At 32.3% G+C, this 16,174-nt stretch overlaps 1 protein-coding gene across 1 annotated transcript; it reads left to right on the plus strand.

The window, feature by feature from the left end:
• Nucleotides 1-6,154: 6,154 nt before the first annotated feature.
• LOC127719879 (gamma-aminobutyric acid receptor-associated protein) lies at nucleotides 6,155-11,239 on the plus strand. Its single transcript, XM_052226233.1, has 3 exons — nucleotides 6,155-6,533; nucleotides 7,462-7,659; nucleotides 8,605-11,239. Exons 1-3 carry the CDS (start codon nucleotides 6,444-6,446, stop codon nucleotides 8,668-8,670), a joined length of 354 nt encoding a protein of 117 aa, XP_052082193.1. The 5' UTR covers nucleotides 6,155-6,443; the 3' UTR covers nucleotides 8,671-11,239.
• Nucleotides 11,240-16,174: the final 4,935 nt, after the last annotated feature.

Genomic DNA, 16,174 nt, shown 5'->3' on the forward strand with positions numbered 1-16,174 from the left:
ATTCCCGCACCCGGAGGCGTCCTTCAGCTGGCCCCTAAACAAATATATATACTAGTTCAGTGATAATGAACGCCATACTAAACTCCAAATTGTACACAAGAAACTAAAATTAAAAATAATACAAGACTAACAAAGGCTAGAGGCTCCTGACTTGGGACAGGCGCAAAAATGCGGCGGGTTTAAACATGTTTATGAGATCTCAACCCTCCCCCTATACCTCTAGCCAATGTAGAAAAGTAAACGCATAACAATACGCACATTAAAATTCAGTTCAAGAGAAGTCCGAGTCTGATGTCAGAAGATGTAACCAAAGAAAATAAACAAAATGACAATAATACATAAATAACAACAGACTACTAGCAGTTAACTGACATGCCAGCTCCAGACTTCAATTAAACTGATTGAAAGATTATGTCTTCATCATATAAATATCAGGCACAATCCTTCCCGTTAGGGGTTTAGTATCATACCATCATTACATATATGAGAAGTACATAACCCGTGTCATGCCAACAACATGCATTTTCAGGACGATGTGTAGTGATGATTTCGGGATTTTTTTTTTGTACGCTCGTGTAGTACTTTACAAGTAAATGTTAAATATATCTTTATAACATGCTTATAACTATAGAGTATGATTTGTGTGAGTTTTTTTATCAACTAGGACTCGTAAATCCAAAAGCTATTACAAAGAATAAATTATTTTACATCCAAAAGTTTAGTACACTGAAACTGCTCTTTATGCTAAAATTTTATACTAAATTAAAAAACTTGTATTAAAAATATACCTTCAAATGAAATATTTTCTTCACCAGTATTAACCTTATAATTTATGTGCTCACTAGCACAACCATCACCGACCTCAGGCTGATAGGTTTCTGTAGATTCTTCTGTACTATGATATTCTAAATCTTTATCCTCTACATTCAAATGTGCTGTGGTCAAAATAATCTCTCTTCCTGGGTGAGGATTGTGAATGGAATCTATAGATATTTTTAAATGTAACACTATTAAAAATGAACTAATTGCATGTGTGTCAGTAATATTTAAAGTAAATAATCAAATTATACAGACTTAAACATTTCAAACAATGTATTTATCAATATTTTGTTATATCTTTATTGAAATTATTGTCTTATAGAGTATTCATTTTGTTTTTACTTTGTTATCCTCATACTCTTAAAATTTTGTCTTTGCAAATTATAATTTTACTTTAACAAAAGACCAAATTTTAGTATGATTTTTCACTTTACCGCTACCGCCTTTAAATTTGTTTTTGCTATCAGGCGTCTGTAACAAATAACGTAAAACCTTTGTGAAGTCACGGATCACAATTTTTTTTATATTTGGTATTTCACCTTAAAAACAAAAGACAAAATTCTTTAAAAAATTTTTTTAATATTTTTGAAATGCAAAAAATAAGTTGTGGTTGTCTAAATAAATCTCATTTGAAAACAATAAATTAATTAAACTCAACATTCACAATAATTTTGCAAATATGGCATTCAATGTTCCCTTTGTCTTTAATAAAATATCGTTACATTATATTTTGGCATTGTTATATATCTTATAAATTAATAATTTGCTTATAACGAAACTCACCTGTTCATCTACTGGAGGGGCAAAATTTGGTCGCTTGAAAAATAACCGGTAAGGCGTTGCTGGCTTTGTGGCTTTGTGGACTTTGTTATTGTAATTATAGTAAAATTCTTGACGTTCAGAAGGCCAGTCTTTGTGCTCAGACATCTGGATTCTAAAATATTCTGTTAACGTTCTGTTAAACCTTTCTACCCGGCCCTGGCTTTGTGGCTGATAAGGACGCCCATGGATTTGTCGTGTTTAAAACACATCAATTACATCTGCTAGGATGGAGTTTGAAAATTCTTTTCCATTATCAGACTGTAAAATTCTTAGTGATCCTAACACATGTAACAGGTAGAGGAACTTTAAAATTAAATCTGCTATTTCTTTAGCAGTCTTGGTTTTTGTTGGTCCTCCAAAAGCAAACCTTGAGTAACAATCAATCATATTGCATACATATGAAAATCCTCTTACTACTGGCATCTTTTTTTAAATCTACTTGCTATCGTCTCTTTGAATATGTTGCTGTAATTGGTCTCCGTGTTGTAGTTTTAGGTAGTTCAATAGCACTGGCACATTGATGACACTTTACTTCTGTTTTGAAAAGAATTTTAACTGTTTCTCTGACAACGGGAAACACTGTGGTCCTTAGCGCTTCGTATATAGTATCTGCTTTTCTGTGGGTTTTTTTTGTGATTTTCTTTGATCATATCCACTAACTCAATTTTACTTACGCATCTTCTATGGTGCACATTTAAATCAACAGATTTTCTAAACATTTAATTTGTATTTTGGTCGTAAAAATATTGACTTAGAACTGTCTTCATCACTCTCTCAGACAATCCAAGTTTCAGTTCTGCTTTGATCTTTTTAGGTCCCCATTTGCCGTTTTGTTCTTTTGCTTTAGCTATTTCCATGTAATATGGCATGTCGGCCCAAAATGTCTCGGCGTTTGGATCTTTGCTTATTCCTTTTTTTTCTTTTTTTTTTCGAAAACATATCCTTCATCAGGTACTGTGTCTTGTTTCATTGTTGTCTCAAAGCCACCTACGAAGTCATAAAGTTATGACGTCATTGCTGCAAGTCCATAAAACGGACGTCAAATTAGAGAAGCTAAAAATTGGACTTCGATTAGAGAAGCGAAAAATTGGACGTCGTTTAGAGGGGCATAAAATATCTATGGCCGTGTTTATTAATTTAGTCTAATAAAACAGGTGGGGCCAAATCATGTAAAAGATTGTGTAAGTCTCCAAGGCCATTGTTCTTATCCTTCTAACGTGTACCACACAGCCTGATATAATAATAGGTACTGAAACTTGGTTAGATCCTAAAACATCATCTTATGAATATTTTTCAAAAGATCAATACACGGTATTTAGAAAAGATAGACAATCAAATAAAAAAGGCCAATGTCATGGAGGCGTACTCATAGCTATATCAAATAATTTTTTATGTACAGAAATCAAAGAACTAGACACAGGATGTGAAATGATATGGGTAGAACTATTAATATCAAATGCACGTAAATGTTATATATGTGCTTATTATCGACCTCAGCCAGATGATGATACATCCTTAGATTTGCTAAATGAATCAATAAGTAGAATAAACGCCAGCTCAAAGTCAGCCATAATTATTGGTGGGGACTTTAATTTAGGGAACATCAATTGGGAAACAACAAGCGTCATCCCTGGAAAAACAAATCAAAAACAACATCAGCAATTTTTAGACATAATAAATGACTATTCTTTAGCACAAGTTGTAAACATACCAACTCGAAATGATAAAATATTAGATCTTGTGTTAACAAATTATCCAGCCATCATTGAAAAAACTGAAACCATGCCACCATTAGGAGAGGCAGACCATGATATTGTATATATAGAATGTTTATTATCATTAAAAAGATGCCAAACCAAGCCACGTAAAATCTATAAATATAAAAATGCAAACTGGCAAAAAATAAAAGAGGATATAGATCAAACATATCAAAAGATCATGCATAAAAAGGATAGTGAAGATACAAATACACTTTGGTTAATATTTAAAAACTCATTACAAAACACTATCTCTGAGAACATACCACAGAAAATGATGAGAAACAGCAAAAATCTACCTTGGATAACAGACAGTCTTAGAAGACAAATGAAAAAGTACAAGAAAAAATATCAAAAGTACAAATTGAAAGACAAAGGGAAACAAGACCAACTCAAAAAATTAAAACATGAAATACAAAAACAACAAAGAACATCTTATTGGAATTATATTGAAAATATGATATGTGGTATACCAGTTGATGACAACCCTACTACTATATCAAAGAGCTTCCCCAAAAATCTGTTCAGTTATATAAAAACACAAAAGTCTGAAAGCTCTAACATACCACCACTCCGAAAAGAGGGCTCACTTACATCTGATTCAAAAGCAAAAGCTAATATTTTAAATGAACAGTTCAAAAAAGCATTCACACCTGTAACAGATGATCCAATACCAGATAAGGGCGTCAGTAAACATCCACAGATGCCTGATATTAAAACACAAAAACAGGGCATAGAAAAACTTCTAAATAACATCAATATCAACAAAGCAGCTGGGCCTGATCTCATCCATGGAAAAATTTTAAAAGAGTGTAAGACATCTATCACTCCCATCTTGTCAATCATATTCCAAACATCACTGAACTCTGGAAAGATCCCAGATGACTGGCGTCACGCAAGTGTATGTCCAGCATTCAAAAAAGGCGACAAACACGACCCTATAAACTATCGCCCCATGCATATCATTGACTTGCATCTGCTGCAAACTATTAGAACATGTTGTAGCTAGTAATATAATGAAACATCTGGAAAAAAATAAAATACTATATGACTTACAACATGGTTTTCGATCATCTCGCTCCTGTGAAACTCAGCTAATATCATTTATTCAAGATCTTGCAAATTCAAATAATAAAAACATTCAAACAGACATCATAATAATGGATTTTGCAAAAGCATTTGATAAAGTTTCACACCACCATCTCATGTATAAAATCGGTTTCTGCGGTATAAATTGCAATGCATTACATTGGATTCAAGATTTTTTAACAAACAGAACACAAACAGTAGTCCTTGAAGGTGAAACATCAAATAAAATTCCTGTAACATCTGGGTTACCTCAAGGCACAGTGCTTGGTCCAATTTTATTCTTAATATTTATAAATGATTTGGCAGAATATATTGAACATAGTACATTAAGATTGTTCGCAGATGACAGTATTATTTATAGGGAAATTAAAAAACCAGATGACACATATAAATTACAGTCTGACTTGGAAGCCGGCAGATGGGAGCAGGACTGGCTCATGCATTTTCACCCTGATAAGTGCAACATTCTCAGTATAACTCAAAAACGCAAACCTTTAGACTTCACTTATAAATTACACAATCACTCTCTAGAAAAAGTTTACTCTACAAAATATTTAGGCCTAACTCTTCAATCAAATTTAAAATGGGACAAACATATCGATAACATGACATCAAAAGCAAATCAGTCTCTTGGATTTATTCGTAGAAACCTTAAAATAGCCTCACCTAAAGTTAAAGCACATGCATTTAAAGCTCTTGTCCGACCAAAACTAGAGTACTGCTCAACTATTTGGGATCCACATCAAAAACAGCAAATTTCACAAATTGAAAAAGTTCAGAGAAGAGCAGCGCGCTTCTCGTGCAACCGCTTCCATAACACCAGCTCAATTACTGAAATGATGACAGACTTAAACTTTGTACCCACTTGAAATTAGGCGTTTACGATACAGACTTGTCTTCTTCTACAAAATTATACATGAAATTGTTGCAGTCCCTACATATAACCTTTTGATCCCACTAGACAATAGAACTAGACATAGCAATCCACACTCATTTAGGCAAATACAAACATCTAAAGACAGTTATAAATATTCATTTTATCCACGAACAGTTATAGATTGGAATCTTCTGCTCTCATCCCCATTTTCTATCCCTAACTATTTTGTTATGAAATGTATATAGTTTTATCTAAATGAAATTTTTCAAATGCACATACATTATTTTGATTTTTTGATTTTGTTTCTTTTTATTTTTCTTGCAACAATGTAAATTATAAAATTTTATAGTCGACGCCCGGCGAATAATCTTCAATAATTGAAGGATCGGTAGAAACTGAAAGAAGAAGTACCTGATCAGACTATTATGCTTTAATATATTATACATCATGTCCCAGCTTGTATGTAGGCTAGGTAGATTTGCTTTGATCATTGTTATATTTAAATGTAATATTGTCAGTCAGAGCTGTCAGAGTTATGCAAACTGTGTAACATTCTTTAAATAAAGTCTATACGGTAATACCTCCTTAAAGTTTGCTGATTTACTACAACGACAACTCATCTTCAGTATCCTGAAGTTTTGTTGTATAACTGATGAAGAAGGAGAAGAAGAAGAACGTATGGCAATAGTACGAATCCTGATGGCGCAAACAACACACCGTAGACTGGAATCACTCTTCTGGAACCAGTAATATTACGTCACTATGAGTAGTTATTTTTAGAGATTAGACGACTGACATGTGACTTTTGTAAATACGCATCAACTAGATATTACGCCACGTAATTTACAAAATCATTGGAACAATCAAGTCAGCTGTCATAACCTTATGTACAGCAATCTAAAATATAAATTTAATAAATATTTACTCAAACTGAAACGGATAAATTAAAAAAAAATATATAGAACTATTTGGTGTGCGGAGTAATTATTTGTTTATATCCGAAATCCGCCATATTTGTTGACAATTTGTTGCATCAAACAGAAAGGAGAAAAATCTTTAAATCGTATCTAGAAGAAATAATGAAGTGGGAATATAAAGAAGAACATCCCTTTGAAAAAAGGCGTGCTGAGGGTGAAAAAATCCGAAAGAAGTATCCAGATCGTGTTCCTGTAAGTTGTGAACAAGGAAATTAACAAAAAGAATGGCGAAGGAAAAATATTCTAAAAAAAATGTTGCCTGTCCCAAGACAGGAGCCTCATCGGTAGCTGTTCTACGTCATATCTTAATGACTCTTTAAATTTGGAGAATTGAGTTGGATAGTTAGATTTTTTAAATGTCTCTGTCAAATTTATTCACATCTTTTAAGAATTTTGGTGATTTTAAAAAACATATTGTCTGTTGTTAAATGTTTGCCACTTAGCAAACAACAATCAGTCCATCTATTTGTGACGGGATTGTTTCCCTTGAATAGTAGATACTTAGTTTAGCTCAGTCAGTTAGAGCGCTCCCTTGTAACACAGAGGCCCTGAGTTCGAGTTCCGGAGGTGGCAAGCGATTTTGTAATGAAAATAAAGCTCTCGAGTTTCATATTGTTGAATACTGCATAATTCCAGGTGGACAACCTCCAAACAGTACTAGGTCAAAATTTATGTAAAACTAAAAGTATCTCAGTTTCACACTTAGTCTATTTCCAGTTAGGTTGACCTATTAATGTCATCCGTACTATTGTAAATATTTCAATTCTGACTGGTAGTTGTACATTGTACACAATTTCTCATTTACAATAAAACAGTGGTCAGTTATTTTGTCTGTCCTACAAATCTACGTGACTGAAGATTTGTTTGGTTTTGTCAGTTGTGACATCGGCATGATTTGACCAGAAAAGAAAGACAAAAATGTGATATTAGGAAATTGGTTGGTTTTTAGCAGTTTTACTTCAAAATGTACATGCAAACAGATCTCTTAAACAATATACATTGTATGTTGAACATCCAAATGCAAATTCAGGTAAATGAGAACAAACAATTATAACGGTATGTTGTTTAACATTGTAACCATTATTAGGTTTCGTAGTGTAAAAGTACTTTTATATTACAGGTTATTGTTGAGAAAGCGCCAAAGGCCAGAGTAGGAGATTTAGACAAGAAAAAATATCTGGTGCCATCAGATTTAACAGTTGGACAGTTTTATTTCTTGATAAGAAAGAGAATTCATCTGAGGCCTGAAGATGCTTTGTTTTTCTTTGTAAACAATGTGATCCCTCCAACAAGTGCAACAATGGGATCTCTTTATCAGGTACAAAACTAATAAGTTATAACTCCAATAGGGTCTCTTTATTAGGTACAAAACTATTAGGTTTAACAACAATAGGATCAATTTATCAGGTATAAAACTAAGTCTAACAACAATAGGATCTCTTTATCAGGTACAAAACTATTATGTTTAACAACTTGAAAGGCTATACAGCAAGGAGTAGAATACATAATCACATTTTCATTAAAAGTGAAATTACAGAAATTATGTATCCATCACACAAACACACACATACAAAGGAATGTTAATCTTGATGCTAATTTACATGAAGCACCAAGATATATACTAAAAAGATAGCACAGAGGAAATTCTGAGGAATTCACTTTTGATAGAATCATGGTGAGAACTTTGTGTATATAAAAAAGAAGATGTGGTATGATTGCTTTGATGATGAAAAAATATACACTTGTAGTTATATTACACAAATAACATGTAAAAATAAGGAGCTGTATATGATTGCCAATGAGACAACTATCCAAACAGCCTTCAACAATGAGAAAAACTCGTACTGTCTTGTTGGCTATAAAAGGCCCGACATTCAAAATATGAAATATGAAACAACTCTATAGAGAAAACTAACAGCCTATTCTAGCTAATTTATAACAAAACAATTTACGAAAAACAAATCTGACAGACATAAACCAACAAAAACCACAGAACTACAGGCTTATGACTTGGGGACAGTTTGAAGGTGCCAACTCTCCCCTATTGGGACAGTGGTGTAACAGTAAAACATAAGAACAAACTATAAAAATCAGTTGAAAAGGGCTTAACTCATCAGATCAATATCTGCAAGAAGGATAAACTTTTTGTTTAAAGTTTAATGTTGTGTTATAGTTTCAAGACTCTGTAAAAACTGTATACATACAAAATGTGTGTAACACATGTATTAAAATACACAAATACTAGTATTCATTTGTTTTTCAGGAGCATCACGAGGAAGACTTCTTTCTATACATAGCATACAGTGATGAAAGTGTATATGGAGCCTAAACACTGGACTGATGACTAAATCTGTACCGGGAACCAGTTCTTTTAAATCTAATGCTTGTGTATGATAGATGTGATCAGAGAGTTATATATGTTGCTTATACAGAATTTTACCTAACTTTGTAAAATGTCTGTATTTCATGTGGTGACATTTTTAACACAATGGCAAAGATCATTCACATATTCTATTTTTATTGAGGGTGCATAAACCCTCAGCCTTTGTTCTAAAATTTCGTAAGCTTCAATTATTTGAAAAGTATTTGCTTTGAAAATGAGAAAAAAATGAAAAAGTTACATCTAACTGTGCAGTTGACCACAATCAACTGTTGTTGATATTTAACATCTTTTTTAATCTTATATGCATTTAATATTATATTTCTCTGTGTAGTAAAAGTTTGCAATTATGTAATGCTTTTATCAATGTTCTACAAAAACACAGAATGTTATTGTTATGATGAAGTGAAGAAAGTGTTACAATGCTCAGAATTTTACACAAGTATGTGTTTACATTAATGTACACGTATCACACCCTATGTTAAAAGCAGATAACACTGACCCTTTAAAGATATTTTATACAATTTAGGAATTTGAGTACATATACATGTATAGTACACACATGGTTATTCATTTAAAAAAACTTAATATTGGGTAATTCCCTTTGAAAAAAGATTGCTGAATTTTGTTGTTGATAACACTGATAGTGTCATGCAATTTCTGCTGAATAAACAGATTTTATATATTGAGTTAACTACCAGCATTTATTAAAAGATCACCACAGATGTCACCCTGTGTGTGTATTGTACATGTTGTTTCTATATATTCTACCAAATTAACTGTTTTTAAATAATTTTGTGATAATTATGTATATAAGTAGTGTATTGTTATTATTATCTATTGTTTTTATTGTTATATTATCTGTATGAATGGAGAAATAGATGTAAATATTTTAATTTTGTTGTATCATTTTATCAGGTGGTAACTGGATTTGTTTGTCTCGTGTCGGGGAGATAGATATGGGATAATACTGCTTTTGTTTCTTACAGTACACGCAAGATGTAATAGTTTAAAGATAACTTATATAGTAAGCTTCAGTAGATCACTGTAAAATTAGTAGATCTTATTAATACATGTACCCCAGAGAATTTTAGCAATTTAATCTCTGTTACTTTTGGTCTTTATGTTAGTACTAACTTTTGATTGGTACCTAAATTTTTTCCCAAAAAATTACATTAGATTTATGGTCACAGTTTTGCTTGCTTCCTGTAAAATATGCCCCCAACATAAATTATTATTCTATTTCCGGCAATTTTTTTTTGGTATTGAACTTGCATTCACTAGAAAGTGATTTTAAATAACTTAATGTATAGTATCTTAAATTTACTGCAACATGTTATGTGTACTGTACTATTTGTCATTAGCTGTCATAAGTTTTATCAATCTGAAGGCTTATCATACTTGTAACTGAGGTCCATATCGTGTATGAATTAGTATTACTTTTTGTTGTAAAAGCTGACATATTATATGCAGATTTTTTTTTAGCAACTTGTCTATTACAATCTTATTGTTTTAATATGTGAACAATGAAAATAAATGTAACATTTGAAATAAAAATTTTGACAGAGCTCAAGTTAATATTCGGTGAAATTTCCTTAATATGCCTCTTCTGATGAAAGATGACATTAGTCAAAAGAAAATATGTGTAAAGTGTGTTGGTGGTTGCTGTTAAAGCTGCATGCATACAAGTTGGTGTTCAGCCATGCAATGAATTTAATCTTTTGTGGATTTTTTTGGTCAGTATGCTCCATCTTACTTATTTATTATCATGATCTAATATAAATGGAATGGCTCTGTCAGTAATTTTCTCATGTTAACCTAAAAGATCTATAATATATATTTATACAAAATATTTATTCTTATTAGATGGTATGTCTCAAAAAAGTCATTAAGGTTTATAATTTTATTTTTGAACAAAATTAATTGCAATGTTTAGTGAAAAGCTCTTTCAACAAATTTCGTTGATAGTAATACTGCCATAAAACTTTGACATATCACACAGCTTTCTAGAAAATAATTCTGTTTCTCAGGTCTTTGACAATAATATGTCAAAAGGGGACCACATCAAAGATTTTATTTGAAATTTGAAGTTAAGTTATGTTTTACAGATATGAATATCATTTATTATATGTAAGAAGAGTATAAATGTCTGTTGAGTCCACAGTACTGACATTTGGGGATGTTAACAACAGCGCTGACATTTGGGGATGTTAATGCAATCAGAAATTTTAAATTTGTATCTCAATTTTAATTACAACTAGATGTTGTTGGACTCTGTCTCATTGACATATACCCCATTTCTTGTATTTAAACATATATATATATAAAGTTTAAAAGGCCTGATAAATAGACTTTATTTTAGATCCCCTTACTATTTTACATATATTAATTGGTATGCTAAAGACATTTTCTTTATCCAGATATGAATATGTTTAAACAATTTTCAACAGACATTTGTTTCGACATATATTGCATCTTGTAAATGTTCATTTATAAAATAAAATATTGTTCAACTAAACATTCTTGATCTGTTTGTCCCTCCATCTCAGAACTGCATGGTGGTCTCATGGTCTTGTTCTCACCTCGAATGTTGAGATAAAAAAAAAATCATATACTTTGAAATTGGTATTTGCTGCTTCTTTACCAAGCATGTAGCATTCAATTGTTGGGGGCTGAATATGAATGGGTCAGGGTTAGAATATTGTGTTTGGGTAAGGTATGTCTTCCCTCAGAAAGATATCTTGTTTTTTTAGCTGGTTAAAGAGCCATTATTCATTATTATTAGTCCCCTACTGATGAAGTCTAAGGGGACTTTAGGTTTGCAATCCGTCAGTCCAGCAAATCAGTTTTCCACACTTTTTATGCCCCCGCCCCCCGTAGCGGTTGGGGCATTAAATTTGACCCTTGTCCTGTACATACGTACGTACGTCCAAAAATTGGTTTCCATTCTCTAACTTGAGTTTGCCTCGACCAAATGTTATGAAACTTATACACAATGCTTATTATCACAAAACACAGATCAACTTTGAATTTTGATGCCATCACTTTAACTGTTCTAGAGTTATGCCCCTTTATAAATGGAAAAATTGCAAAATCTTTAGTTTCCATTCTCTTACTTAAGTTTGCCTCAACCAAATGTTATGAAACTTATACACAATGCTTATTACCACAAAACACAGATCAAGTTTGAGTTTTGGGGGCATCACTTTAACCGTTCTAGAGTTATGCCCCTTTATAAATGGAAAAATGGCAAAATTTTTATTTTCTTCTAAATATCAAGTAATTTTTTTACGACAGCAAAACTTTTTTGTGGTCGTATATTGGTATGACATTGGCGTAGTTGTCCTTCCGAAGACACATTGGTTTTCACACAATAACTTTAGTTTAAGTGAATGGATCTCTATGAAATTATACCAAAAGGTTCAATACCACAAAAGGAAGGTTGGGATTGATTTGGGGGGTTATGGTACCAACAGTTAAGGAATAAGGGGCCAAAAATAAGCATTTTTTTGTAACTTCCAGACAACAACTTGTGTGTTAGTGTATGGATCTCTCTGACATTGTACCACAAGGTTCCATATCACAAAGGGAATGCTGGGATTGATTTTGGGGGTAATTGCCTCAAAATTTTAAGAATAAGGGGCCAAAAAACAAGCATTTTTCTAGTTTCGTGACAATAACTTGTGTGTAAGTGTATGTATCTTTCTGAAATTGTACTACAAGGTTCCATATCACAAAGGGAAAGCTGGAATTGAGGTTGGCAGACAATTACTTGTGTTCAAGTGTATGGATCTCTCTGAAATTGTACTGCAAGGTACCATACCACAAAGGGAACGCTGGGATTGATTTTGGGGGTAATTGCCTCAAAATATTAGGAATTGGGGGCCAAATAGGGCCAAAAAACAAGCATTTTTCTAGATTCAGGACAATAACTTGAGTGTAAGTGTATGGATCTTTATGAAATTATATTACAAGGTTCCATATCATAAAGGGAAAGCTGGGTTTGAGTTTAGGGGTAATTGCCCTAAACGTTTAGGAATTTGGGACCAAAAAAACAAGCATTTTTACAGTTTCCAAACAATAACTTGTGTTCAAGTGTATGGATCTCTCTGAAATTGTACTGCAAGGTACCATACCATAAAGGGAAGGTTGGGATTGAGTTTTGGGGTGATGAATCATAAGGGGGTTAAAAAAATGGGGGGGGGGGGATTTTTTTTTCCTTTTTTCTTGTTTCTTTAAAATTTTCCATTTTAAAGTTCTTAGACCACATTCATTCTGTGTCAGAAACCTATGCTGTGTCAAATACTTAATCACGATCCAAATTCAGAGCTGTATCAAGCTTGAACGTTGTGTCCATACTTGCCCCAACTGTTCAGGGTTCGACCTCTGCGGTCGTATCAAGCTGCGCCCAGCAGAGCATTTTATTAAAATTGGAGTTATCTTCCTTTGTCCATGATTATAGTTGAATGCTTTATACAATGCAATGTTTAATTTTGACTTCCACTGATAATACACAGATCAAGTTGAATTTGGGTAGTGTCACTTTAACCATTATTGAGTTATGCCCCTTTATAAATCGAAAGAATGCAAATTTTTAGTTTCCATTCTGTAACTTAAGTTTGCCCCAACCAAGCATTATGAAACCTATACACAATATTCATTACCACAAAACTAAGATCAAGTACAAATTTTTTGTTTCCGTTTTCTAACTTTGGTTTGCCTCAACCAAATGTTATGAAACTCATACACAATGCTTATTACTACATAATACAGATTAAGTACGAAATTTGGTGGCTACACTTTTACCATTCTTGAGTGATGTCCCTTTATAAACATAAAAATTGCTGAATTTTTCGTTTCCGTTCTCTAACTTTAGTTTGTCTCAACCAAATGTTATAAAACTTATACACAACCGTTCTAGAGTTATGGGTCTTTACAAATAAAAAAATTGCTGAATTTTTAGTTTCTGTTCTCTACTTAAGTTTGCCTCAACCAAATGTTATGAGACTTACACACAATGCTTATTACCACAAAACTCAGATCAAGTTCAATTTGGGTAGCGTCACTTTTACCGTTCTTCAGTTATGTCCCTTCATAACTATATGATATGCAAGCGGGGGCATCATCTGTGTCCATATGTGGACACTATCCACATTTATTTTCTTCATGCTTGAAGATATTGATTTGATATTTGTTGTATTGTTTTATCATGACAAGTTACAGATAAAGTTCAAATTTTGTTGCGGTCTGATGATTTTGTGCAGAATTATGGTCCTTTGACCTAGAAAATTCACTCAAATAATCAGATTTCCACACTTTTTTTGTCATTCTTGAAGATATTGATTTGATAATTGGTATATAGTTTTATGATGACAAGTTACAGTTCAATTTCGAATTTTTTTCTGGTCTGATGATTTTGTGCAGAGTAAGATCCTGGGACTTAGGAAATTCACTCAAATAATCAGTTTTCTGCACTTTTTTTCGTCATGCCTGAAGATATTGATTTGAAAATTAGTATAAAGTTTTATCATGACAAGTTACAGATCAATTTTGAATTTTGTTCAGGTCTGATGATTTTTGGCAGAGTTATGGTCCTTGGACTTAGAAAATTCACTTAAATAATCAGTTTTCAACACTTTTATTCGTCATGCTTGAAGATATTGACTTGACATTTGTTATACAGTTTACACCATGACAAGTTATAGATCAAGTTAGAATTTTGTTTCAATTCAATGAATTTTTAACCGCCAGGGGACTATTTATTGCCATGCAATACTCACAGAATGCTTGTTTAACACATTATTGTCCTGAAACTGCATGTAACTGATGTTAAAAAGCCTCAGCTTATCACTTGATATACAAATAAGATGTGGTACTATTGCTAATGAGAACTATCAACCAGAAAACAAATCATGTAGATGTTAGCAATTATAGGTCAGTGTACTGCCTTTAACAATTGGCAAAACCCATAGATAGTGCTAAAATTAAGGTCCTGACATGACAAAACCTAAACAATTCAAAACAGAAAACCAACAGCATGATTTATGTACATAACAACAAACGAAAAACAAATATAATATACAGCATCACTTGGAGTCTGTTGTTGTCTGATAACTTTTTCAAAATGTTTCTCCTATGAACTACTGGGGCAATTGGAACCACAGTCATCCTTGGGGTATAAAGTTAAAACTAGAAAAGTGATCTAGTGCTACCTCAGACTGTAGCAATCAGGAATCTGAAAAATTCCATATTTCTTAAATCTAAGAGTCATAATTGTAAATTGTGAATATCAAATCCACCAAAAGCAAAACTTAACTTGTAGTTTATACCGTCCATGATAATGTGTTAAAATGTTAAACAGATATGGACAAAATTTTATTTTAATTATTAACTGGAAACCAAGTATGTGTTGGACAGACATCACTCTATACTCATGAGTATAATTATATAATAGATTTTAAACTATTAAAGGTTCCTAAATATAACATTGAAATTTATTACCATTTTATTAAGCCTTCCTTCATTTATCATCTGTAAACCACAACTCTTAGAGTGTTTAAAGTGAAAATGAAAAAAAAAAATATTTGCAGGACAAGATCTATAAATGTCAACATGGTAAAATTGTTAGTAGATATTGTTTTGCCATTGAAAAACTAATTTTACCAATTTTAGTGTTTTTTAATGGAACTATAGTAGATAGAGAGAAACTGTAACATTAAATATGATCAGCAGGACAAAATCTACAAATAAGCAAAATTGTCAGTCAACTTCTTACAGGGGTTATGGCCCTTGAAAGACATTTTTTATCCAATTTGGTGATTTTTGTAGAAACTACAGTAGATAGAAAATGTAAATAGCAAAAATTATCAGTAGGACAAGTTTAACCATAGAGTCAGCTTGGCCAAAGTTGTTGGCTCATTATAAAAGTTATTGTTGTTAAATGACATTTTTTACCCAAATCAAGCTTTTTTGCCAGAAAATCTCAAAAACATTTTTATCATTGCATCACTTTTTTGCAAAAATAACAGGTGACCAATACAGGTTCCTTGAAACCTCTAGTTTATTGTCTACTCAGATTATATTCTTATATTTTTTCATAGTTAGGTCTCCATTCAGGCAAAAATAGGCTTGTCTCACTAACTTTTCATGTTTGGCTGATTTGGGTCATGCTTACATAAAAGCTTGTATTTTATGCTTGCTTTCCGGTCCTGTGAGCATCCTTTTATTCTAGCGTATTGTCAAATGTTGTTTTTTATGTAGGCTAATTATTGTTGTTATTGATACCTCAATTATTGCTTTCCGTGATTTACTTTTATTGTCTCTGTGTACTCTCTGTATTCTACTGCTCAAGATATTCTAATTGTCACAAAAAATCTAATTGAACCCCAATGCATGTTCATGTGTCAGTACGAAGTCAGGAACTAATCCATACAGAAATTGTTATTAATGGCAG

The sequence above is a fragment of the Mytilus californianus genome, unplaced genomic scaffold (assembly GCF_021869535.1).
Source record: "Mytilus californianus isolate M0D057914Y unplaced genomic scaffold, xbMytCali1.0.p SCAF_11, whole genome shotgun sequence".
In the NCBI taxonomy this organism is placed as follows: Eukaryota; Metazoa; Mollusca; class Bivalvia; order Mytilida; family Mytilidae; genus Mytilus; species Mytilus californianus.

What these genes read in the sequence shown, in the direction of transcription:
- LOC127719879 (XM_052226233.1), top strand. Translation starts at nt 6,444, where the DNA reads ATGAAGTGGGAATATAAAGAAGAACATCCCTTTGAAAAAAGGCGTGCT. An exon ending in AGTATCCAGATCGTGTTCCT is followed by an intron (nt 6,534 to 7,461) that starts GTAAGTTGTGAA and finishes TTTATATTACAG; the next exon opens with GTTATTGTTGAGAAAGCGCC. An exon ending in CAATGGGATCTCTTTATCAG is followed by an intron (nt 7,660 to 8,604) that starts GTACAAAACTAA and finishes TTTGTTTTTCAG; the next exon opens with GAGCATCACGAGGAAGACTT.